General features: G+C 34.5%; 1 protein-coding gene across 1 annotated transcript in view; it reads right to left on the bottom strand.

Moving 5' to 3' along the window:
• Window positions 1-27,604, bottom strand: part of LOC111043775 — a 176,658-nt gene that overhangs the window by 77,341 nt on the left and 71,713 nt on the right. Inside the window, exon 4 of the mRNA XM_039445326.1 lies at window positions 2,263-2,407. Within this exon, the coding sequence (XP_039301260.1) occupies window positions 2,263-2,407 (145 nt within the window). The remainder of the gene's footprint in view (window positions 1-2,262; window positions 2,408-27,604) is intronic.

The following is a 27,604-nucleotide window of genomic DNA, read 5'->3' as shown; positions in this document are numbered from 1 at the left end:
CTGCAATGTATCCCCAGTATCAATCCTCTCCGCATAAGTTCTTCCTACCTCAGAGAAATATTTATTCAGCGTTTCCGGGTCGATGTCAGGTGGTTTATACACACGTTTTCTGTCTAAAATTTCCTCAATACATTCCCATGTCTTCTTACTATTACCTTTGGAAAGCGATATTTTATTTCTATAATAATCGAATTTAGTTTGTTTTATAAGTTTATTTAATGTATTTCTGTATGTTTTGTATTTATTCCTCAGTTGTTGATTGAACGGTTGACTATTTAATTTTTTATGCATTTTGTCTCTTTCCCTAATAGATCTAATAAGTCCTGGAGTGATCCAGTTTTTTAGAGGTCTATTCCTGTTTTTAATTTTTATTTGATCAGTGGAAGATTTTATGTAGCTAACTAGTTTACTGTAAAAATTAAGAAAGAACCTTCAATAAAGGTTCATTTTGAGATTTGAAGAATTTTTCAAGAATTCAAAAGTGTCTTGTCACTCTTATTCGTCTCTTCCTATAACTTCATATATAATTATTTGAATCCATATTCTTATAAATTAATATTCAAATGAAGGATTAAGTCTGTCCTTCCTTATCAAATCTTCCTATGAAAGTGCAAAAAATCACACTTCGTGAAAGTTATATCTATAATGTATTATTCCTCAAAATTAGTACCATACACAGTAATTTAAGCTGGAATAGAGAATACAAAATTGGGAAAAATAGAGAATGCTGTCTACAGCCGTGAGTATTTAACTTCATAATCGAGCTATTATTGAGAAACGAAGACCATAATCAATCATTGAAACACTTTGTATTGGTCCAGCACTGAACAGATTCTATTTCCAATCACCATTGGAATGAGAAGAATCCAATATCACACAAAAATTTCTCGAAACTGATAGTAAAAGCTAAGATGCGTACCCTGCGCCGTATGCCGTCGGTCGACCTTGATAGAAGTGAAAGCGTCAGTGTTTTCCTCTCATCAGCCTCATCTCACCCGAAATAGACTTGTTCCGTCTTTTGTTAGCCTGTGTGCTCTACCATAAACACACCTTTTTGTGACTACGATAGATTACCAAAGAAACCTGTATGTTACCTCTAGAATTCTCCACAAACTATAATAATGATAACTTGGATGAAATTAGTAATTCTACTCCCGTAAAGTGAAAACTATGATGAAGGGAGCATCGAAAATGATGAATGGGACCTTAAATTTAAAGTTTCAAGGCAACCAACGAACATAACTTTCTATTGAAATCTTTCTGACTAATAAAAAGTAAAACTCACTCAAATACTCCTATCGCAACATAGACATCATATGAAAAGTCTATCAATAATCGAAAATATGAAGTACACTTTGAAGATGGTTAACTGTATTCATTTTGGCCGTAGAATATGAGTTTCGAGTATGTACCAATATGAATTGGACACTTTCGAAATATGAGAGTATTATCAATGATACTGGTAATTTTATTGATATACATGAATTTGAGATAAGAAATTGATCGTAGATGATGTAATGAGGTGATAAATGAGGAAAAATTTGGGTGATTGTCCTCTACTTGTCATACATTATAAAATTTGTTTTAGGAGTAAGTTTGTGTTTCTTTTCAAGTTTTAAAATTTTCAATAATTAATACAGTATTTTTTAGTTATCAGTGGTGATTTAGTGGAGTATTCTAATTAAATTTTGTTTTCAACTTCTCTAAATTCTAAATCGCTAGTTTATAAATATTTTGGACTCTATATTGGATAAAAATCATGAAGAGTGTAATTTTCGGACAATTTCCCAAATCTAAATTTTGGGAAAGGAACAGTTTTGGGCTTTGAGCCTGTTGTTCCTTTCCCAATCATTCATAGTTGAGAATGATATTGTATGTATCAATTTATAAATAAATGAATAAAAGAATTTGAACGTTTTGATCTCAACTTGTTGGAAATAACCAATATACTCGATCCAAATTCAATAATGGGATGCTACAAAGCTACAAGCTTCATCTCTTCCACGTTTAAATGTTTCAATTGGATTATTCTTTGTTGAAGTTATCTCACAATTATAAATATAACAATTATATACAAAACAATTTTCTCTTACATCAAATTTTCTTAGAATTTTGGACTTACAACCATTTCATTTTCAAGTAATCTTTCAACTGCAAAATAGTGAAAGAGGTTCAAGTAGAATAGATTCTAAGGGAATAAACACTAATAAATTCAAGGAAACTAACAATGAAATGGATATAAGTTCATTGAACCTCACTTACCTTATATAATTTTTCCTTTTGGTACCAAACATCCTCCTCTTCTTCGGGAGCGAAGGCTGGAGGACTGTCGAAACTGAGGTCGTCACGTGACCGAGAGAGAATCCGGCGTCGGGAGACCATGTCACTCTGCAGTGTCGGCCCACAGCTGAAAACAAACACAAACTCCATAATTTATTTGTTGTTTTTTTAGATATATTACATAATTTCTGTTCAAAAATAAGTCTTTCATAGATGACAAATATAGAAACATGCTGTGATCAAAACAAATTTGCAGCTTAAAAAAGAAACATGTAGAGATTAAGATATAACAAAAAGTTATGGATTCAGTCTTGTATGAGAAGTCATACTTGTTCTTTCCTTTGATAATTGATACATCTGATTAATTTATGAATCTGCATGTATACAGCTACTATATTATAATGATACAGTAACTGTAGGCTTGGATAATAATCATGTTCGTATGAATTTTATCGGTTGAGAGTTTTGATGATAGAAGTTTCACCTTGCCCAAGCAGATATATAAGCCGTCAATGAGCAACACGATATTAGATATCAGCCGAGACCTACATTTCAACGTGCCCATGGACAAGGTGGTGGAGAGTGGTAGAAAAGACCTAATGGACTCAACCTCATGACCGCTATAGCGATGGCAGACTGGAGTTTCGACTCTAAAGCCATGTATTGTAGAAAACGCCTGATGACAAGAGTTTTCAAAAAAGAAATGGATTCAATTTATTAGCAACTTATAATCATAAGTCCTGTTCAGTGATTCATAATATCATCATCAAAAATGGATGATCAGTTACAGCAGCTTGAACTATCGCTAAAAAATGTGTAATGATCTTCATCAATAAGAGAGACTTTTGACCGACACTGAAGTTGAAAGCAATATTATCTTTTATCAAGGTTCAATTGATATTTGAGCTCAACAAGACCGGTTAGCTATGGGTTAACAAGGAAAAGTTGTCATTGTTAGGAAGAGTCTGCAGCCATCTTGTTGAAATCGATACTGTTTACTCTGAAAGTAAGAGTGAATATTCGATGGATCTTTCAAGCGAAAGTCCTACAGAAGGAATGCAAAATTAATATACACATATCAGTGAAGAGGCTCACATGATTCTTCTCTCTAAAATTTCAAATTTCAAAAATAGCGATAATTGAGTACATAAATATCTGAATTTCATCTACCATTGCTATCTGAACGGAGAAGTCCCCTCTCTTAATCTTTAGAAGACTATCCGAACAAAATTATAGTCTGAAGTTTGAATTATTGCTCTAGTATCACAACCTACGACAATCACAGAAACTACAACCTGGAGCCCCAATATAAATATTCTTGGAGCTGTTTTACACAGGCAGAGAAACCATGTACAAACCGATTTGAAAGTTGTTCGAATGGACTAAACAATAAATTTTCACTTTATGACGAATGAGAATTTATCTCTCAGTGTGAGGTAACAAGTTTTTTCTGGACCTGTTCTGTAGCGGTACATTCCTTATCTACTTTTACTATCTAGGAATGATATGAAACCAAAAACAGGATCATACTCGCGGTATCAGGAAGTTTATCATTGATCTGAATTGGGAAAAGTTTATTATGAATTGGAAGAAAATGTGTGAGACATTTGACTGGATTGTGAAAGATGAGGTTAGTGAAAGAATTTTTATTTTTAACGTTTGTTTTTCCACATGCATTCAAACCGTAATAAAAATGCTAGATCCAAGATGAATTATTGACAACAAGAATTTCCGAATGTAATTAAATTTGTTCGTGAAAATTGATCTACAAAGTGAGATTATTATAATTGTGATTAAGAAATAAGTCATCGCAGATATACAACTACTCTGCTGATGCAGTCCAGAGCATACGTGGAAGTGATTTTGAAGGTCAATTTTCAATACTATATAACATGTCGAAGTTAGTGTTCTCACTAAAAATTGTATGAAGCTATTCCATCACAAATTTTCCCTAGCCTCCTAAATCGCGTATGATAAAGATTGTGTGGAACTTGGAATACCTTGCATATCAGAGACATCCAAGGTATTTGAAGTTCAAGGTATGTTGGTATAGAGTACCAACATTCATTTGTCTAGAGAACGTTTCAGTTGAAGTTGAAAATTTTTCAAGAGAATCTATGAGTAATAAAATCACATGACCCAGTCACACTGACATTCAATCGAGCGAGACCGTCCTGTCTCAGAGTTCCGAGAAAACCTGCAATTTTCTAGAGTGTCCGACGGTAACCACTGATATATTACGGCTAAACTAGTTTTTCTGTTCAATTATCGCGGGAAGTTTAGTACTAAACGCACATAGTGCTAACGGAGACTACCTAGACTTCGACAAGAGTATTCTTCCCTCATCCGTTATGTAGTTGAAGAAAAAAATTCAAACGTTCCGACCTGCCTTTACTGATGGATGTCTGATGAATCGAGACAGAGGCAGTGTTTCTATGGCAGTGGATCAGGTAACTGTTACAGCTTGCAATGAGAACTCTTGATCCGGATTGTCTCAGAAATGGGTCAAATCAGTTCAAATCTGGGAGGATTAGCTCTAGCTGTATTGCGAGCATTGACAATTGAACCAATGTATTGGTTAATGGTACTGGAACCATGATATTATGAATATCTATGTCAATATTCAACTGGCAACAGTATCGATTTCATGATTGGCCAATTGATTAAATACAGAATGTTCATGGAAATATTAACACCTATCTCGTTACAATAATTTTGTAATCATGGTCTAACTTCTAAGACATCTAACTACTCAAGCATCTATAACACGTCGTTCGTACCGCGGCATCATTATTAAGGATTATATGTACACTTTGAAGGGCCGTAGGAAAGAGTCCTGAAGTCGGATCATAAATTTGATAGGCTATAGACCTGCTACTGAACATAACAAAAACAATCATCAAATTTGGTACACACATGAAAAAGTTATTGAATGTCAAAATTTGAGACTAGATTTTTACGTAGTTTCAATATTAATACTTTTGTAGACTACGTTTATAATTCTGAGGTATTCACGATTGAAATATTGACATTTCGTATTCATGTGGCTGCATTATACATAAAATGGTAGTAATAGTTCAGTTGAAGGTAAGAAAGACTTCATTGAATTGCGTTATCAAAAAAAATCAAGTATTGAACCGGACCTAGATCTTAGATGAAATACTGCACTTCTAATCCACGTGTAGCATTCAGGAATATATCGTAGTCCTTCAAAAAATGGTTACGATAATTACCAAAGCATGAACTCATCTTTATTACTCCAATGCATTTTATACTAGTTATTTTGTGCGGTCGAACTCATCAGGCCGTGATAAAAAGTAACCGCAGCCATTATATTCGAGTTCTCAATGATCAATCAGCAATAATTGATGATTGCACAATATTGAACTTATACCACAGAGTAATTTCTCATTTCATTAGTGAATAAATAGCCTAATTTGTTAGTGGTTTGCTGCAACAATTCCTTTGTTTCAATTCGTTGATTTTTTCTTCTTCAACTCAATCCCACATCTTTCTAATTGATGATGGGGTTTCGGCAACAGGGTTAAGGTTACTTTTATGGCCTTAATTATCATGATTCAAAATGCAGATGAAAATTCTATTATTTTGTAATTTAGATTGCAGCTTCAAGATTTATTTTTCTATTTGCGAACATTTCTTGTTGCAAACATTTCAACTCAATCCCACATCTTTCCAATTGATGATGGGGTTTTGGCAACAGGGTTAAGGTACTTTTATGGCCTTAATTATCATGATTAAAAATGCAGATGACAATTCTATTATTTTGTGATTTGAAATGCAGCTTGAAGATTCATTTTTCTATTAACGATCAGTTCTTGTTCTTCCTGCAAAGAATAAATTGTTGGCCCGATAGCGAAAAATGATTCCCCCATCATTAGGAAATCGGAATCATCACAGAAGTGATATCACTCACTGTTGAAGCATAAAGGTGCGTACAGATATATGCGCCGCGAACATGAGGAATTCACTTTTAATCAGTTGACTATATCTGTATTTTTACAGAAACGGTAAGATACAGATATAAAAAGCTTGGCATCAACTCATGTTCGCGGCGCGTAAATCTGTACGCACCTTTATAAAATCATGATTCAGAATTCAGATTACAGTTCTATTATTTCTGCTATCAGTGAAGCTTGAGTTTATTTTCTATTTGCGATTAGTTCTTGTTCTTTCTGCAAAAATGAATTGTTGGCCCAACGCTTCAATCATGTACACAAGTGATATCACCCACTGTTGGAGTATTGAAATTGAAAATTAATAGGAGAATAGAAAATTGTTTGAAAATTCGATCCACTATCAAATGAAGTGGTTGAATACAACTACGAGTAGCTCTAAATATAGCGTCTCACAACTCCTTATCGTAACATGGTTTTCCATTTAGAGCACCTATCATTAGGGATACAAGGATTCAATCACCAGCTACTTGGAATCCTCATCCGTGGTATATTGAACCTGTTTTCAATCACAAAGTTCATTGTTTTATAACCGTGCACACACGCTTCAATCGAGAGAAGAGTCTTGAGGTTATGAAACACTTTCTCACGTCGTTGAACCACTCAAATATAAGATGTGCCGTTCTCATCAGCTCAAAATCACGACACCATAAGCGATTAGCGTAACATGTCAACTATTACATCAACTTAATGGCAGTTGAGTGTGAAACGCGAGCCATGTCATCGTGCATTTCGCTGACAAAACGTTAATCAATGGAGAGCATGCATCCTCTATGAAGAAAGGTGGCTTGTAATCAGCTCACAACTACAGAGGATGTAATCCCAAAAACAAGGTAGTTCATTCGTTATGTTACGATTTGGAGGGAAAATTTGGTAAGTTATTTGATTTCAGATTGAAATTTGAACAGATCTGAATTAAACTAATGAGGGAATAATGATATGATGAAAGGATGAATAAGAAGAAATTTTGTAGGTAAATTTCTGTGGCAAGGGAAGCTCGAGAATTTCACTTCGATGAAGCAAGTTATAAAGTTATATTTTTACATTAGCCCATTCCTATCAAAGGACTTCTCATTATGAAAGAAGTTGTATTCTCTCATTCAGCTAGATCTCAATGATATAATTTTCTCATTCATGAATGAAGCAACAGTTTGCCTTACTATAGCTACTACGGAATTCATTGATAATGAATAGGACTTGATCGATTTTGTCAAGCTTCGATACGCTCAATCAAGATTTGAATTAGCTGAGCAAAGTACTTGACACTATTTGTTTTCTCTCTCATTAAATAGAGAAGTACTCGTCTTGTAAAAAAAACGTGAAACGAAAAGCAAACAAGTGCCGTCAAGATTTCTAGCACGGTTGGAAGATATTGTGACAACTTCACTGGTTCAAATTACTGTACGGTACTTTAAATAATGCAAATGAAGTAACATAAACGAAGGTAGTGGAATGGATGATACAGTTTTGTTAGAGTGGCAAATTAGGTGAGGAAGGAGAAGTAGGAAAGCACAATGGTTCTCAATATGAGAGTTTATATAATTAGAATTTTAAGAACTGATTAAAACTATAAATAGAAATTTGAATAAGATTCGGTACTACTGTTTGATTCAAGGAGAGAGGCTAAAGCAAAGCAGAACAAACATTATTCTAAATAATTCACATTTTCCTTTCCACAATAGCTATGAAATATATTCAACCCAGATTATGATATTTCCTGAATACCCATTTTATGACGACATTGATGTAGTAAAAAATAAATAATGTCTTACTGTGATAGAAGAAGTTTCATCGGATTTGATTTCACCATTACTATTATTTAGGAATTCTCTACCAATTTCACATTATTTTGTGAAAACTGACTATTTATTATTTGAAGATTAATGAAAAAAAAAATTCTCAGTTTCTTTTCCACCTTCACATTATATCGTTGGGAACTTTTTTCAAATACCAAGTTTACGTCCAAACCCCTGAAATAATGTATCAGCACTATCTGAGAGGGACAAAACACCTGAACTGTCTTAGTTTGATCGTATGAAATAAGCACTATGAGGAATAGTGTCTGTTTGTTTAAATGAGACTGATTCCATCGATCAGTATTACTAACTCGTTCGAGATGGAGCATATTGCAAAAGCGCGCAAGAGACGTGCGGTGTAGTAGTGGTAAGGTACGCAGCAGCATTGCAACAAGTTGTGGAGACACTGAACGGACAGACAGTCAGCATTCAAATTGCGTCGAAGGAAATCCAATTTCGAAACAGCTGTAGCTGTGAAGCCGAGACTGTTAAAATGCGAGCGTAGAAAGTCGGCGCGGCTGGTTAACACGGCGCTCCGCTATTTGTCTGCTAATCACTGTTCTTGTTTTTCGCGTCGTTTCTACTGTTTGCTGAGAGTATCGACTTGTTTACACTACGAACAAAACCAAACAGCACAACCGCCGCATCGAATTGCCGAAATTTACCTAGATATTGGAAAATTATTCGCAGAACGGTTTCCGATGCTGGATTAGTGCAGCTGCTTGCTACAAGCGAAGCGTGCTGCGCGTCGAAGGGTGACCGTCCAGACGAGAAAGCAAAGTGAGCGCTCCTCTTGCTCAATTGGCGGTCGCCGAAATAAATCAATTAGCTGCCAACTGTAACGCTGCTCTATCGGGCAAATCTATTCTTCCACAGTTGAGATCAACATAATCTACAATCACTCCTTCAGACTAATTCAGTATAATTTCATCATACTTATCAAACTTGGAAGTTTGAATATTTGGGACATTATTGTTTATAGAATGTCTCGTCGTTCCAAATGATAGAGAACATTGGAGAAAGATAAATCGATAAATATATAGATAGATAGATTAAGTAGCATCCACTGCCCATCTAATCAGGAGGAGCTGGATCTTGTCAAAAAAAGGATCATTAATTTGTTTGATTCATAATGTATACCACTATAGAAGTTTCCCTGAGTAGGTCTAGTAACAGTCAAGTCTTGTTAGTGGTTTGATGTTTCATAAACGACGTTATGAACTATCTTGTTAAAAAAAACCATGAAACTTGTCCTACAAGTTGGTTAAGAGATTCTCATTGTTCATTTTTGAGATTTTTAGCAGATAAATTTTGGAATATATTAATCATTTTTGAGGCTTTAAGCAGAGAAAATGTTTATTAAAACTATATCCGATCATACGATCCAACGAACGCTTTCCAATGAGAAAAAACCATGTAAGATATTTTTCAAATGAATGCAACCAATTCACGATTGAATTTGAAGGTAGTTCGACGATTTTGCTTGCGCATTCTGCATTTTCCTTTAAAATAAGTTTCTCCATAAATATTGGAAACTGGAATTCAAAATATGTATTTCTGAGTTTATTTTTACAACCAGCATTGGATCTGCGCCAGCTTCTTACCGATGATTTAAGTGATCTTGAAAGTCCATGAATAAATATAAGAATCGTTATCGACGAAGGAATCAGATTTGTAGCGAACGGTTTGAGGCTTTACTGGTGTAGCGGGAGCGTGGACAGTAAGTAAAAGTGGACAACCTTCAGCCAAGTCCGGGGCCGGCGACAATCACTGCTTGAAATCAGCCTCAGCACGCTCTGCCAAGAAACCAAGACACGAACCGATATAAAATAATAATATCAACGCAGATCACAGTCTGGAGTACGGCTAGGAGGGGCCTCAATCAGAACATGACGTTGTCCAACTTCCAGCCACTGTTAGCTGGCCACCACTTCTTTTATTTCAGTCCCAAATTGAATTTCTTTGTATTCTCCGATAATGAAATGATCCCACTATTCAAAAGGATCGGCTTGATCATCATCAACTGTAATATCTAATATCTATACTTGTCCATGTTGGAGTAGTCTTCTCCATAATATGAGTGTGATACGTGACGTGGACGTGTTCCAATTTGGAGATGACCCTACACGGCACTCTTTTCACAATAGTTGACTTTGAATTTGCTGACCCTGGGTTGTGATAGTCTTTTGAACTCATTATTAAACTTTTATCCTATTTCTGTTTTTCTCACTTGTATTTTCTCTTATTTTTCACTACTCCTTTCAGCACACTAAGTGAATATCAAGTCAATTAATTATTAAAAACGTAGTTTATAAAAAATCAATTTGAGACCTTTGCGGTATATGAATGAAAAAATTCACAAGAGCAGCTCTTTGTTATCTATTATTCTCATTGTACTTGATATTAATTTTATCAATAAACGTGTTATCACGTATTATTTCAATGCGATCTCGATGATTAACATCATTCACTCAATCCTTAATTATCCATAAATTACTCACGGAATCTGAGATTGAGAAATTATTGCTGGAGAATCTGGCAATCTTACTAGAATCTGACAAGTCTCTTTTTGTGGTTCTTGTTCTTCTCCAACCTCCGAGTGGAATCGACGATCGGTATAATTGTGAACTTTCTTCGACAAGGAGCTTCGGGTGGAGGGAGCTATGTTCTACGTTTTTTCCGAATTTTAATTATTGTAAAAACTACTAATCGACAAAGCCATGGAGTTCGTTTGGGGCGACATCTCGTCCTTCTAAAAAGAACAGACTACTGTCAACTCTGGATATTAGCAGTGGAACAGTTGAGTTACAATATATAAGTCAAGGTTTTCATAGTTATGATTGTTGCTATCAGAGCATCGATAATATTCCATTGTTTATGCGCAATCAAAACTGCCGCCTACTAGGTAGATTATAGGAATGACAGCCCCAAGGCTCCTCCACTTCTTGAGTATTATCTGAAAAAGAAATATGATTTTCTCTGCTGTCACTCCGTGTCTCAAATAACACTGTATGCGGTAGTGGGCCACACTAATGTACCTGCTGACGAAATAATAAGGCAAGAATCATGTCGTTGCTTCAGATGGCTTTTGACGCATAATGTCAGCTCTATGACTTGAATGACTTCTATCCAGACTCCTATTCACGTAACTGTGATACCCGATTAGCTGCCGGATTAATGGTGTTTGAATGAGGTTAGCTAGCTATTCACCTGAAAATACAACTCACTTGCTTAGAACTGCAGTAAATTCTCTGTAGACGTCACGGGATGAAAAGAAATTGCATCTTATATACTGTATTTTATTCTATTTATAAAGTGAAGTGATTGTCAACTTATATTCATCATAAATATGAGTGAATTATTCATCATATTTGATGTTTCATTAAAAAAAACACTAATTTTTGGAAAAGTCGATTTTTTAGATAACTTAATCTAGGCTGGATAAAAGTGTTCTCCTGCACAGCAAGTATGGTGAATTTCAAGTGAAATTATCGGTTTCCAACGTTATCCAGATCATGTGAAAAATAAGAAAAATACTAATGGGAACATAATAATCATCAGGAATATAATATAACGATAACCAATATACCTAGAATGCATTTGAGGTTCATTGATTAGGCTATAACTCAATTCATCTCAAAAGTAAAACCTGGAGACACTGATTCATTGAAATTAATAAACTTTTATAAAACTATTCTGAATATTCAACACAATACGCCACTTTCTATATGGCTTTCTTTATAGTCTAGACTCTAGATACTCGTCTTAGAAGCTCTATTTCATTGAAGTACATTAGTGTTATAAGAAGTTGAAAAAGACGAAAGGAATAATTATTATTAAGATGTTCCATAACTTTTTATCAGCATTGAATCAAAATATGGTAATGGAAACGTGTGTTGATGTTACCTTCAGCAAGGTCATGTAATCCTTACTCAAGCGTTCAGCTTCTTCTTCCACTTTCACTCCTTTCTGGTTTTAATCAGGTAATAGCTGTTGGCCAGCCACAACTCCACAGCTTACACTGGCTGCTTCATCACTCTACTCACTATTCACCCGACCAGCCAACTCCTATTCTACAGTCAACGATACCACTACATAAGGTCTTAGCTGTACATACCTGCATCTCAAATGCATCTGTACAGAGATTGGAACGTGTTTTTCAAGGAAATGATATAAAGTTGTAAGACTTAAGGCTGGACAACTCACTAAGCTAGACTATAAAATATCTGCTATTCAAACCTAGATGATATAACGATTTTAAAAGAGGGATGGCAAGGGAGGAGTTTGCAAAAGAGTTTAATTGGAACCGTTTTGGGCTTATAAGCATGTGGTACTTTTCTGTAAGTTGTGTAATTCTGAATGATTAAATAAATAAAATAAATAATAGAAATTGAATTGAATTCATAGCTAGACTCGACCATTACTGGTCAATTTAAGAGTATATAAACAAGTATCATTAAAATTCAACAAAAGTAAGTAAAAACAAAGATGAATTTGAAAGAATCTAATAAAATTTCAAAAAAGTTTCCAAAATAATATTGAATATAAATTTGATTGCTTGAATATTTATTAATTTATTTACGGTATCTTTTTATTTGTACATTGATAGATAAAATATCATTCTCAACTATGAATGAGCTTTGAATTTGAATATCGTTTCAGACGAGCAGTAAATGACACAGAGAAGAACATTCTATGAAGAATTCCAATTCAGCGATCAATAAATAAATAAATAAATGAAATAGAGAATACATGGCTTTGAAATCTATTGACAGCTGAAATTAGTATTTGACCAAAAGAAGATTTACATTCTCAGAGGGAAAATTACGGCATTGCTTCAGGACAAGTATCCAACATAGAAATAACATTATAGGGTCGGTGCAATTTCAAGCTATTCTCGTACCTGAAGCACTATAGGTAGGGGAGTTTCTTTTGCACAAAGTTTTAAATGACTTATTATGCACTTTTTCAAGTGCAGTTATCATTAGCCCTATCCTCCAGTCTACATTTTTATAATCTGAATGTTCATTGGGATACAAATCTTTTACAACAAATGAAGAAACAACAGCCGAAAACGCTTAGATTGCTTTGAAAGCAGGTTTTCGAGTCTTCCAGTGATTAGTAGTCCGACCACCTCGAGTTTCTGATAATATTATTGTATGCGTAAGAGAAAGTTGAAGAATGCCACAAAGATTATAATTTTAACTGATCAAAATTAATCAGCCACCTTTAGTTACATCAGAGAAGTTAACCTTATCCAAATGATAGAGTCGGGAAGTATGTGGTTGTCAAATTCTTCAAACGAAGACACTCATTATAAAATATGCGCATAGAACTGGCTCCAGCCCTAACATTGTAATACGATCAAATCCTCTTACCATCAAGTTTGAAACACTTTTATAACACTTTGATATGAATGATAATCTGACAATACCTACGCAATAATGGTTTTCTTATAGAATTTTCAAATGTCATATGTGAGATTGCGCAAATACTGTGAATTCTCACGGTGTGAGTTATTCAAGAGTGCCAAGAATAGATGACAGTTATTAGTGGCTAGTTGATACGATAGAGAGCCAAAATTTATTCACAGTCAACACAGAAGAAAATACTAAAACTCCAAAAAACGATTGCATGAAGATTCACATGTTTTTGAATTATATTCATCATAATACTCAAGTAAAGTAAAGTGTGTTAACAAATAGATGAAATAGTTCAAGCTTATGTATGTGTAAATTCTTAATTGTTATTCGTCATGTATTATTTCTTAATTTGGAAAATTGATATATATATATATTATATATATATATATAATATATATATATATATATATTTGATGATTTACAAGAATATTCCCTTTCTGTGAGTGTGGAGCAGTCCAGACTGTGAGACATATAGTGGAGGAATGTCCCAGATCAGCATACACAGGTGCACATGAAGATTTCCTGGTGGCTAAACCAGCATCAATAGCCTACTTAAATACCCTGGAAGCATGCCTCTAATTTCCAGGTCAAAAGTGACTAAGATATTTTCATTCGATTTATATATGAATTTTCTATTGTTTTCTTTTTTTTTCGAATTTTGTGATCATAAATGTGTTGTGTATACTGCCATACGCTAAATAAATAAATAAATACAAGAATATTGTCAATATATGATGTGCGTTACTCAAGTAAATCAAAGTGTGTTAACAAATAGATGAAATAGCGCAAGCTTATGTTTGCGTGAATTCTTAATTGTTATTCATAATGAATTATTTCTCAATTTGGAAAATAATTTAAATATTTATTTTTAATAATAAATTGACAAGAATATTGTCAATAGTGCAGCCTCTTATTGTGCATACTACTGTTTTCTTTTTCACAGGCAGCTCCAGTCGCTCTGGGAAACAAATCAGAAGTGAGATGTTAGTTAGGTATGGAAAACCTATATTCTAGAGTGATTATTCATTCAACAGAAAAAATACTAAAACTAGAAAAAAATGAGTGCATGGAGATTGACATGTTTTTGAATTCTTCATCATAATACTCAAGTAAAGCACAGTGTGTTAACAAATAGATGAAATAGTTTAAGCAGATAGAAGGTAATAGATATTAGGTATAGAAAACCTATATTTTAGAGTGATTATTCTTTGGAACAATTCGGATCCGTTCCAACTTGTATTTCTAAAACCTCGTAGAATAGTTCAAACTAGTTCAAAAGTTTAAACTAGGATGCGTACGGATATTATGGAGGAATTTTTCTTGATTCCATGCAACTTGATCATTGAAATCTCTAAGAAGAGGCAAACATATCAGCGATAATGAAGAGGCGAATTGGTCCTTCAAGAAGCGAACATGGTACACAGTTACACGGCATCCTCTCTCATTGAGCAGCGTTCTACCACCACCGCAGTCAGTCATCACTCAGTAGCGTGTTGCTATTCGCCGTTTGTTCGCGAGTTTCCTTGAACTGGATTCCAGCGGCGTTCATTCTAGACAAAAGACAGTTAAGCTTCCTCAGCCCGATCCGGCGAGCTTAATTGCAATAACGTCCATTGACGATGCTGTTACCGACCACGGAATAATTTATAATCCTTTCACAAAATATAATAATACATCATCTTGTTTTCTCATCAACTCCAGCATTCACCTGCTTGATTTCCTTGATAATAATTAAGAAAAAATGAGGAAAGGAACTTGACTCGGTATGATAGTTTGATAGTTTGGTGAGACTGTGACTGACATTCATCGAAAAAAAGAGAACAACAGGGAATCAATTTGATTGATTAGGAGGATTCCATGGTTCGAGTATGAGGATTAATCGATATGAGATATGAGATAAGGACATGGTTTGAGTAGATGGCTTCCATGGTTTGAAGGATCAAGTATAGTTTGATGGGTTTCTACTTGATACTTACGCTCTCATCTCTTGGCAAAAATTACATTTAGTTAACCTTTTTCCCTAATCAAAAAAAAAAATTGAAAAAAATTTCTTGTATGTTCATAGGGTAGAGAGTTTTGGACACCATATTTGTCCAGTCCACCTCAAATTCACACAGAAAATGGCGCAGCAACGGGACAGATAGATGACAACATAATGATAAAAAGTTCCACGAAATTCCTTGGCACTTAGGTGGCTAATGTTATTTCAAAAGGATTCTAATACTTCATCCAAGACTTTGAAATCGAGGAATGTTACAAGTAATTTCTACGTTTTCAATTAGGAATTATCGAAAGAAAAGGAATGATAAGATTCCATACAATTTTCATGGAGAATTTAGATGCAAGCTCTACATTTGATTGAAAATTACCTTTATCCAAAGTACTGCCGTACAGTGTTATTCAGACAGGTGGCAGAAATACACTTTTAATGTGGCTTTTAACTCTTGTAAATTCATTATTGAAGGACTCTATTCTTATATCTGACCATAAAACCATCTGAAATAATCAATTGATAAGACTCATATTTGAATTTTTCAACAATCTTATACTTTAAAAATTACATCCTGCCAGTTTCTCTCCACCTTCTTCAGAGCTGAGGGATGATGAATCTCGCAAAAAAATGGTCCGGAAGATATCTGGTGTTTGGAGATGAGAGCTTGTAGACTTTCCATGGAAAGTAAGTAGTTTGATGATGAATTATATTGTTAGGATAGTAACTCTAAACCTAACACTGTGGTCGTATAAGTAAGAGAGAAATAAATGGAAGGGAAAGTGTAAGAGATAGTAAAAACGAAAGAATGATGGTTTGATCAGAGCAACGGTGCACCTGAATATTGAAAAGCATTGGTTTTAAATCATCCGACTGGCTTTCTAGAAACCGAATGCGTATGCTAATCACGAAGAAAGTGAATCTCCTTTACGACAATAAACACTATAGACACATTCATAACTCATATTATGTTGGTAATAGCTGAACCCATCTTGGAATTCACTGGCTCTTCAGTAGTAATGCGCGCGCGTTTTTGGTAATTATTTTCTTTCACAGGAGGTAAACCTACGACCTGTATGCGGCCTTCGAGCTAATTTACTTTTCCTGAATTCATCTCTTGTACTATCAGAGAAGATTCAAACAACGTTATGTTTTTTGGTGAGTGAACTTGGAGAGCCATGACCCACATGATGTGTGAATGATATCCCCATCTCAATGAACACATTCATTTGAAGAATTTTCATATGAAAGAAGAGAATAAAATATTTTTCTGCACACTCTAATAATATGGATCTCTCACTTAGATCGTTTATCATCAGAACAGATTTCACAATAATTATTACACAAGGCAATACATCATTTCTATTCGTACCAATGAGGATCAAAGTATCATAAATTTTAACGCAAAATATGTCATTAAATTTATACTTTGATACATTTAAATCTTCAGTAATTAACAGCACTATGAGAAAGACAAATCTATTATCACTATATTTGAATCAATCCCAGTAAGATATTGATTCACTTTGTTTTATTTTTTCGTCATCGTCGTCATGTATTAGGCTATTCAAGCCTGTTCCGGCGTCCATCTCTTCCTCGGTCTACCAATACATCTTCTGCCAATTGGCGTCAGGAGTAGGGTATTTAATAGAAGACGATTTTGTGTCATTTTGAAGACATGATCTGACCACAATTTATTTCTATGTTTCCATCAAACTCAACACTGATGCAAATGTTTCATTTCTATGGTCAAAAAACCTTGCACAATACTCTCGAATAACGTATCAGCACAGAATATAGCAGTGGAATACAGCAGAATACAGCAGTATTATAGAAGTTTTCTCTGGTTGCCGGAAGCACTGTGACGTTGTTTTGCAAGTTGTAATAGCTCCTTCATTAAGAAATGAAAAGAATTATTCCAAATAATCAAAAATCTCCTTCAAAGTCCATAAGCGGTTAAAATGTTTATGTATTAAGTTTATTTTGGCTCTATGAGCAGCAATCCAATCTAATCAAACTCCGGTTGAGAGCTAACCTCAAAGAAAGTGAGAGCATTCTAGAACAATAAGACCATTTGTCGAATAGTATCACGCAAATGACAGGCCGACTTGAAGTGAAAGACGCCAAATTGAATGCACTTAGAAAGCAAAAGCTGAATTTTAGACTAGATGTTATCAGACCAGAAAGTTTGGGCGGACCGTGAAACAGGGAGGGTCCGCTGATAGCTTATTCTTTCCACGCACTATGTGCGCGCTGTGCACTATCCGGGCTGGCACGCAGGCGAACAAAAACACAGCACAATATTATTTGCTACAACAGGATGCCACCTTGCCACCCAGCTTTCTCTGCATTGAATTGGATTGTTCTATGAAGTCACAGTTTTTTCAAGTACAAATCCGTTAAACCACCTGTTGCTCTTATTCAAAATACTAATATTATTGTTTTGACATTCTAACATGGAATTGGGATTTGATATGCATGCACTGAACGCTTTGAGAACACAATCAACAATAGCAACAACTTTCTTGTTGAACGGAATGGGAGAAATTCATCTTCTCCATTGATGAAAACAATAAAATTGAGGGAGTGACCTGCACTCATTTAAATTACTCACTGCGACGACAACATTCGATAGACGTCTATTAATTCATGAAATGTAACTCCCACTCACCTGTAAACAAAGAAAAGTATTAGTGAGTTATGATAATATATGATGTTATGAATTGAAATTCATAATTTTATTAGTATAAATGGTTTTGTTTCAATTCAGAACTGGGATGAATCCGAATTTCAGGTTTTGTTTGGGAATTTTCATCAGAATAGTCTAAATCCATGAATGGGAAAAATAGAAAAAGAGGGTACTTGATAATTTCTTTTCCATTCAATAAAATATGTTTTAGTCTATAGAGAAAAGTGAGTATTTACGTTGATATTGGAGTATTCAATTCCATTACAGTATGAGGCTGACGATTTTCTTTCATGAATGAAAGTGATATGACAGACAATTCCACTTTGGTCAATATCTTTCAAGTTATATTCTCTTGATTACAACTTGAATTTCTATTAAAAATAAATGACCGTGAATGATTCTCCCATTGAATTTTTTTAACATCAGGAGTTGGGGTGCGTTATTTTTTAAAATTCATAAGAAGAGGTAAATGTTTTTCTTAAAAATGCTTCAGGCTTGATGTGATCAGCGGATTATCTTATTCTTTTCTCATTTCATCACCCCTGGCATCAAAGTAATGCAATCGGTAGTTATTATAATGAAATCATATAGAGCTCTAATTTCATACGAAATTGGCATTTCCAATGATGTTTTACTATGTATGGATCTCTCAATTAAGCTTTTCGCATTCGATGCGTGAGTTGTAACAGTAATACAGCCAAGGGTTGCCGATAATCTTTCCTACAACTTCATGTGACTTTGGAATTTGATACACGGAATGTGAGACTATCAGCAGTAGATTGCTTTTAGCGAAGTGAAGTAATAAGTTTTTATGGAACTGCGAAATATTTCTTTAAGCAAATTAATCGTTGAGTGGTGAGGGGTTGGTAGGCTGTGATCGAGCATGAACCTTGGTGACCTTTTCACAGACTAAAATGAAAAAATCTTGAAGTAAATGAAGAAACACCTAACATGCGAACAGGGTTCTTTCACCCGTTCCAAATATAGCGAGAACAGCTTATGTGTATTTCCAGAGTGCTGAACCATTCAAGCAGTGTGGGTTTCTGATTCGACGTGGGAGGAGCTTGTTTTCTTCTTATCTATTTTTCCCGTTTTTATGGAAAACAAGTATTGACAGTTCAAACATCATTTTTATGCATCGTTAACAACAGAGGAGTTCAACATAGATCCTCAAATCATTCGATTCACATGAGTTTTGAAATTTGTTGCTTGGCCTTGTATGATCGACTTGGATCGTTGATGCGACTGAAGCAAGGTTAATAATGTCATATTTAACAGAAATATGTGACTGTTAGAATATTTGTTAGGAATGCGAATATAAAAAATGGAGCCTAGAGATAAGGCTAAGGTGAAAATGATTAAGTTATCAACATGACAAATCTCCTATTCTCTTTCATCAACCAAGAACTATTAGTTACAATAATTAGCCTCACAGTCATTTTTTCTGAATCGTTTAACATTCCATCTAGGATAATCCATCAGGAATCTCTTCGTTGTTGCATGAATGCCATAAATATCCTCATATTTCTTGAGAACTCAGATGTTTTTCAGTTCAAGACCAGTGGAAGATGATTGATGCTTTTTGTATAAAACAGGTAAATTAGTGAAGACTGGAATGATATTTTACTGTTTTTATATTAACAGATTAGTTTAAGCACTATATAAACAGTCCACTGTGTCATCCTATAGTCAATCAAGACAGCATGATGAGTCAGTGAGCTGAGTGTCAAGAATTTTTTTTTCATGAGAGTTATTATTTTTCAAATGCGAGTATTACATGAGCTTCAATGGTCCTTATGATATTTATCAGGAGAATACATAAATAATATTCCATTCTATAGCTTCAATCTCAAAAGAACAAGAGATAATATTCAAATCAGCAACAACAGGTATGTTTTATAATTATTTTAGTTGCAGTAGCTTAGAATTCATAATTCTTGTAAGACTGTTGTTGGTCACCGACTACTGAAACACTAACAAAAGTTGGAGCTTCACGTGAGAGAGTGGTCTATCAAGGGAAAGTTGTTTGCCTTTCAAATATTAAGTATCTGAACTTACTAGAGAACAAAAGTTACTGAAAATATGTATAACACTGCTAATCTTCCCATTCATAAGAATGTTCTACAGTGAAAGTGTATTATAATACTGAGGATGTGAGTTGTGAGGAATCTCCGATAGAATAGATAATGCATGAGTATGAACTCTGTTCATATTCTACTCGTTCGTAGGAAATCTTATCATATTAAAGCTTAAATGAAGTGGAAAACGTATCGATATTTTGGAAATAGGAATACTTTAATCAAATTATTATTATTGTATTATTAACTTTCCGTTCAAGTAGAAAAGTCAGGAAGAAAGACTCCAATAAAAGACTTTCAACATTTTTCACTGTAATATTCTACAATATAAATTCAATTAAATAGAAGCCGTACAGAAATCAGTATATTAGTACCATTCTCCAATCAATGATTTTGTTTTAAATTGAATTGAATTTATTTGTTTCCAACAAAATACATGCATACAATGTACATTTATACACAGCATATATGATGGAATAAAAACACTTCACTTTCATGGGCTACTTTTGTACAAATTAATGAAAACAATATAAAAACCTTGTAATACCCTTTATTATTAAAAATTTCAAAATATTTCAACGACTAGTTTCGACCCTAACTTGGGTAATTTTCAACTTCAAAATCAGTATATTAGTACCATTCAATGATTTTTTGAACTTGAAATTATTATTTTCAACTTGAAAATGACCTAAGTTAGGGTCGAAACTAGTCTTTGAAACATTTTTAAGTTTTTAATAATAAAGGGTACTATAAGGTTTTTATATTGTTCTATTAATATGATAGAATAAGTATGAGTTCACAATATTATTGAAACTACGCTTACATGAACCTTAAGGTTTGTTCGTGAGTCGTGAAAATAAGTCGATGATTCAGAACGACTTAAGAAGTATTGTATAGAAAGACTAGATGATACACAACTACTCAGAGAGAAAAAATTGACAATTGACTTATGAATGCATGAAATCCCAATTTATCTCAAAGTCATTAACGATGACAACATCCGGTGAAGAATGGACCTACCAAACTATGGTATTCTGTAGTATACGAGAGCTCTTCATTCTATTCCAACACTGATCAAAATATCAAAATTAACTTCTACAATACAATACTACTATCTTCAGTAGTAAGTACTCTATCTTTAATAGAATTCTACAATAGAATAATACTATGAAAACAGCATGGAACTAATAGGCCAATCAATTAACTTTATAACTTGTGTCATGAAAAAGAACTCTAATATTTTCCTACAATTCTACAGAACATAAATGCTGATGAAGATTAACTTTTGCAATATAATAAGCAAAGAATACGGCATGAAACTCAAACTAAACTTTCAACTCTATAGCTGGTGACATGAGAAAGAACTTCAATATTTTTACAATTTTATAGTACAAAAATGCTGTTAAAAATTACCTTTTGCAATATAATAAGACTAATAAATCGGCATGAAACTTACATACCAATCTTCCAACTCTATAACTGGTGTTATGAGAAACAACTCCAATATTACTAGGATTTTACAAAACATGATTGCAGCAGTGCATGCAGCAAACAAAGATGCTGCAGTTCTCCAACAGTTGGGAGTTACTGCATTTCTGCATGAAAACAAACACCAGGGATTAAATAATAATCGGCTATCTAGCAGGTCGATGACCAAGGAATCGCAGGATGTCACAGAGCTCCACGTAACGGTGTGACATTGCAGCGATAATTTTATTTGTTTTGAGTGTGTTTGGGCGTTCAGGCTACGGCAGCGAACTTGGACAAAAACCCACTGGTGTGACGCAGCTGCGCCCACCTTCACATCTTCCGGCCTTATATAGTTAGTCATCCCACCATCCCACCTTACTCGTGCCATTAGTGCCATGCGACTTCCAGCTGATGTCGGCTCAAGCCGCGCTGCACACTATGTTCGATTGAAGCTGCACATTATAAACAATGGGCTAACAGCCTCCCAAGACAATAATAATTATTATACAACGCCAACATACTGCTAGGCGCGAAGGATGCGTTGAAAATTGTGAATCAACGCATAAGCTGCGATCAAGGACGAAAACGGTTGATGATACTTTTTAGAAAGTGGGCAGTGACCAAAAACATTGAAGATGGAATTGTACAGTTTAGTTCTGATTACTACTCTCATTTTTAATTTCTTATAATAATTCTAGAACCGCTGACTTATCAAATCTTGTAATCTGTGATTGGATTGTTTATAATCGGAAGATTTCCAAAAATCTTTTGAAAAATAACTGCTCAATGCAAGTTTTCTAATTTAAGATTAGAACTGAAACCCATTGGCTTCTGCATAATCGTGCATGATTTCAATTATGATTGAATAAGTTTCAAGATGACCATCTGCATCTCAACTCCAGAAGCCTTCTATCAGGACCTCCTATATACTCCTATATATAGGAAGTCCAGCTTCTATCCCAGAATGCTTAATGAAAACATAAAATTTGATCAATATTTGTCTCAGAAATATAATACTGTACGTGATGGCCAATTTAAATAATTTTAATGACAATAACTAGTAGTTCTATGAACAGTAGACCTCACGCATTATTCTCATCCACAAGTACCTGATTGAAACTATAGACCTTATGGAAATACATCGCAGCAATAGACTGGCTTCTCCACACATTTGTGTAATCACTTGTCGGCTGATTTATGATAAATAAATTCTATAGCCTGATTTTCACTCTAATATTGGCGTATGAAGGAGGCTCCTTTTTCCTTTTAAAATATAAAATATATTTTTCTTTTTATATTTTCCTTGGAATGCAAAATTTCCAAAAACCTTGTATATACGTCGACGCGCAATTAAAAAAGGAACATACCTGTCAAATTTCATGGAAATCTATTACCGCGTTTCGCCGAAAATGCGCAACATATAAACATATGAACATATAAACATATAAACATTCAAACATTTAAACATTAAATTCCAAACCGTCGACTTGAATCTTAGACCTCACTTCGCTCGGTCAATAATAATGTACCATTGTTCCACGATTTCATGAAAACCTAATCCTTCTTCCTACTAATAATGATGCTGTATTATTGACATACTCTATTCAAATTTTTCCTTGGTCCTTTGCCTTGTTGGAAGTTCAATATCAAATTTTATCACATTCTGGGAGTTTCCCAAAATGAGAATGGAAGCAATAGAATTGGTTAACTAGAGTTTTAGGTCAATGTTATTATTAGATGTTTGATTGCGTCTATATAATCTTATTATCGCGATGAGTTTCACAACAGGATAATAACCCACGAAACAATATTTTTCCCTCCACAGTCATTCACGAGCTTTATCAACATTGGAATTTTCAGGCAACAACAGACATCAATGAGACAAGAAGGAATTTCCTAGAGCGAGCCAACAGTCATTCTTCGACTATATTTATAAACAGAAGAGAATATAAATAATCTTAACTGTTTCATGTCTGGTATGACAATTTCTGAAATAATGCTGTTGATGCTCACAGATAGATTGCCAGTAGCTATTTCCTCCGCTTTCACTTTCGATTATTTTGTTTGTCTCAATTCCTGACTTCGCCATAACTTTGAATTTTCACGCTAATTGCGCAAGATTCTTTTTTAACAAGTCGATTAAGTTTAATGATTTCCATTAATTGACTGATAGCCTCCTCGGAAACAAGGAAACTAGACATGAATGATGTGGCCTGAAAATTTGATCACTAATCATAATTATCAACTGCTATCGTTCTTCATATTTTTGTACCAGGGTAGGTACAGGAATTGGAATCAAAATTGCAGCTCTCCGCCACAAAAACGTCTAAAAATCGTTATGTCATACAAACAGTTGGAAAAATACATTATTTCTCACCCCTAAAAATTTCGTCAAATAATAATAATAATGTTTGATTATCCATGAGAAGCTTAGAATGAGCTGTGAGTCAATTCACCTAGAAAGTGGATGAAATCAAAAGGTTTCCACTTCTTGTAGTCTAAACTTGAATCTGTCTATCGATGTAGGGACAGTATAAGCACAGATAAAATAAGTGATAAAATAAGTATTATCTTCCTTTATGGCATAAGCAAGCTGGCAAACAATCACTAATAGTTTTGCAATATAATATGAAATCAAAAGGTTTCCACTTCTTGTAGTCTCAACTTGGATCTGTCTATCGATGTAGGGACAGTATAAGCACAGATAAAATAAGTAATATAGGTATTTACTTCCTTCAAGCAAGCTGGCAAGCAATCACTAATAGTTTTGCAATATAATAATAGTCCACGCCAGTTGTCAGATCAGTTCAATATCCTTTGATAAGAATTGTGTCTTCCAGCATTAACTCAACTATCATTCTCACACAACAATGAGGAACCATTGAACCTTGAACGTATATAAATTCTGTTCATAGCAGTGAAAAAATATAATTTCATTCTAAGAAAACGATTTTTGAATTTCTTCTTAATATGTTTTAGCATTATTATATTGTCCTCAGCCAATATTGTGATTACAGTTACAAAAAAAAGAAATTCAGTAATTTCTCATTTATTAGATTATGGGCTTCTTCTATTGAGAATTACGTTTATTCCAATGAGAATGGAGCAGAGAATTTTCAATCCAGGGTTATAATTCCCCATAAAAAATCTGTACTCGAATATTGTACACAATATCTGGAATGTTCGATACCAGCTGCAATATTTTTATTCATTCATTACTCTATCTTCATTGTATTATCATTCATCCCATCATCAACACCCAGGCTTAAAATACTTCTAGAAAGTCGCCTTTGTAAGATAATAAATAATAAAATAATGCAGAGCAATTTAATACTATTGATTTTTCAACCCGCACATTTCAACTCACAAGGAGCTGCTCTGTCTTCTGGCTGTTTGCAAGCCATCGTTGTCAATCCATCCGGCTTTTATTTCTTGAACGCTTGACAGATTTCAACGACCTTCAAGTCAACGCCTTATTGATCTCAACAATTATTGGCTTAGAAATAAACTTCCAAACCTGGCTTCGATCGTGCCATTCTTCGAGTCGAGTTGTTTTTCACAGCGGACCTGGACCACTCTGCCGATTTGAAAATTTCAACTAATTGACTATCCCTGTCGCCGTATCCTCTCATTAACATTTATAGCAGCACTTTTCGGGTGTTAATTGGCTCACAGGCCGTGCAGGATTATGACCCCAGAGGACTGTCGATCCACAGATGGAATTAGCTTGATAAATATTTCAGCGAAGGATGTGAGGCAACTAAAAGCCTGTCGTATTCAGCCCACCTCAGGAATTTTGCTCACTTGGCTCCTCTGAGAGGATTTTCAAACAAATCAAACTTCTCCCCAATCTCTTACGTCATTTCCGATTCTGCAAATTCATTATTTTTTACCTTGTACGCCTGTTTATATCTAAAATATCAGGGATCCACTAATCATCCGCTTACATACAATGTCTAATGAATCGAGAAGAAAGAGTCATCTTGTTAAAAAGACTTTTGCTTCTGTTCTCATACAAAAAATATTTCCGATTCCGGGGACTTTCATCATTATTTTAATTCGAGAACTCCAACAACAAATGTCAGTGTTTTTTGGGCATGAATCATTCATCAGCTCACAATGATTCGTTTTTTTTTCTTAAGAGATAGTACCTAAACGGAAATAATGCTTCGCTCTCCTATAGAGAGTGAGCTCAACTTTTCTACAAATTCAATGTGGGATATTTGTGAATTCAGGCTGAGTTCACATCAAAGACTGGATAAGTCAGTCAAAATTTACAACCGATCGAGATCGAAAAATGACTCTGCTCTCGTCAGAGAAATCTTTATAGATGTTTTCTTGTTCTAGTCATTATTTCATGTTCTTTCATTGATAAGGTATACTGTACATCGTGTAAACTCACTATCCCTCATCATTCAGAAGGTGCAATACTTTGTTCATTTTAATGATACTATAACTCAATAACATTATGTTCTATGTACATGTAAAACCTTATCTTACTTTAGCTTAGTGTAAGATGGGTTCATAGACTAGAGCAGTTTTAAAGCCCAAACTATCATGCCTAAGCCACTAGTACACTTTCACTAACATATCGATTTCACTGCATGTGTAACCTATCGCATCGACTTGGCTCTCAACATCCAGCTTATGAAGAATATCAGCAGCCAGCTTCCATCTCATTACAAATCAATAACAACAAGAAAGAAATACGAATAATCATCATTATCTGTTTCATTCGATATTTTTCTTTCTCTCTGAATAATAATCTATTTAGTGCCGTTTGCATAGTGACAGTTCAAACTCAAATTTATTCTAAACTGGATTAAATCCATATCATTCGTTTTATGTGGCTCATTTTGAGTTTACGCCACCAGATGATTAAATTCAGATAAAGCTTGAACCGCGCAAACGTCCCTTATAGTTAGTTACTAATGAAGGTAAAAGTGAATAAAGTAAAGTGAATTTACTTTTACTAATGGATGTATTAAGATATAAAGATATTGTGATTTTTGGAAAGCATTATATCAGAATATTCTCAGAATATTCCCAATTCTGATTTCCATATTTTATTCGCTTTCAACCATAATTCATCTCAAGCATAAGATTCTAGAAAATTCTTCACAGGAATCATCAATCAGTTCCTGATTTATTATCGAAATTTCTAAGCTCGATGAATGCATCAATACAATGAGTATGGAGCAGGTGCATGCATTTGAACTCTCTCACCTCTCGACCGATCCGCTGTTACAGTTAGTGGGTATCGACCCAACTGATGAAATCTTCAAACAAGCAAGACGACCTTACAAATAATGTAAATAGCCTGGCGATTATAGGCAACCAGTTGATGTTTCGCAACAGCAACCAGTTTTGCTGGCGTGATCAGCTGGCCAGTGAAACAAGTGAAAGGTGCCAAGTGTTTAAATCCAGCCAACTATGAGGAACCTCAAGTGGAACGAATAAGCGATTGACTACCAACTTGAACCAAATGAATTTTTTGAATCTCTTCAATCATATCGTCCAAACGGCATACATCGTAATGGGCCTTATACAACGCACAGGTTGTCAGGTTGTAGGCTAGTGGTGACGACTGGATGGTCATTTCTTCAGATGCCTAGACAGTATCGTTAGTTGAGAGAGTTTATCAGAGCGTGAATGGCTATTATGAGCTGAAAACGAGTAAGGGAACATTCAATTTATGCTGCTTGATTCTAATTTGACCCCAGAGGACTGTCGATCCACAGATGGAATTAGCTTGATAAATATTTCAGCGAAGGATGTGAGGCAACTAAAAGCCTGTCGTATTCAGCCCACCTCAGGAATTTTGCTCACTTGGCTCCTCTGAGAGGATTTTCAAACAAATCAAACTTCTCCCCAATCTCTTACGTCATTTCCGATTCTGCAAAT

Source organism: Nilaparvata lugens, chromosome 1 (assembly GCF_014356525.2).
Source record: "Nilaparvata lugens isolate BPH chromosome 1, ASM1435652v1, whole genome shotgun sequence".
NCBI classification, from domain to species: Eukaryota; Metazoa; Arthropoda; class Insecta; order Hemiptera; family Delphacidae; genus Nilaparvata; species Nilaparvata lugens.
This window is presented reverse-complemented; position numbering and strand designations above follow the sequence as displayed.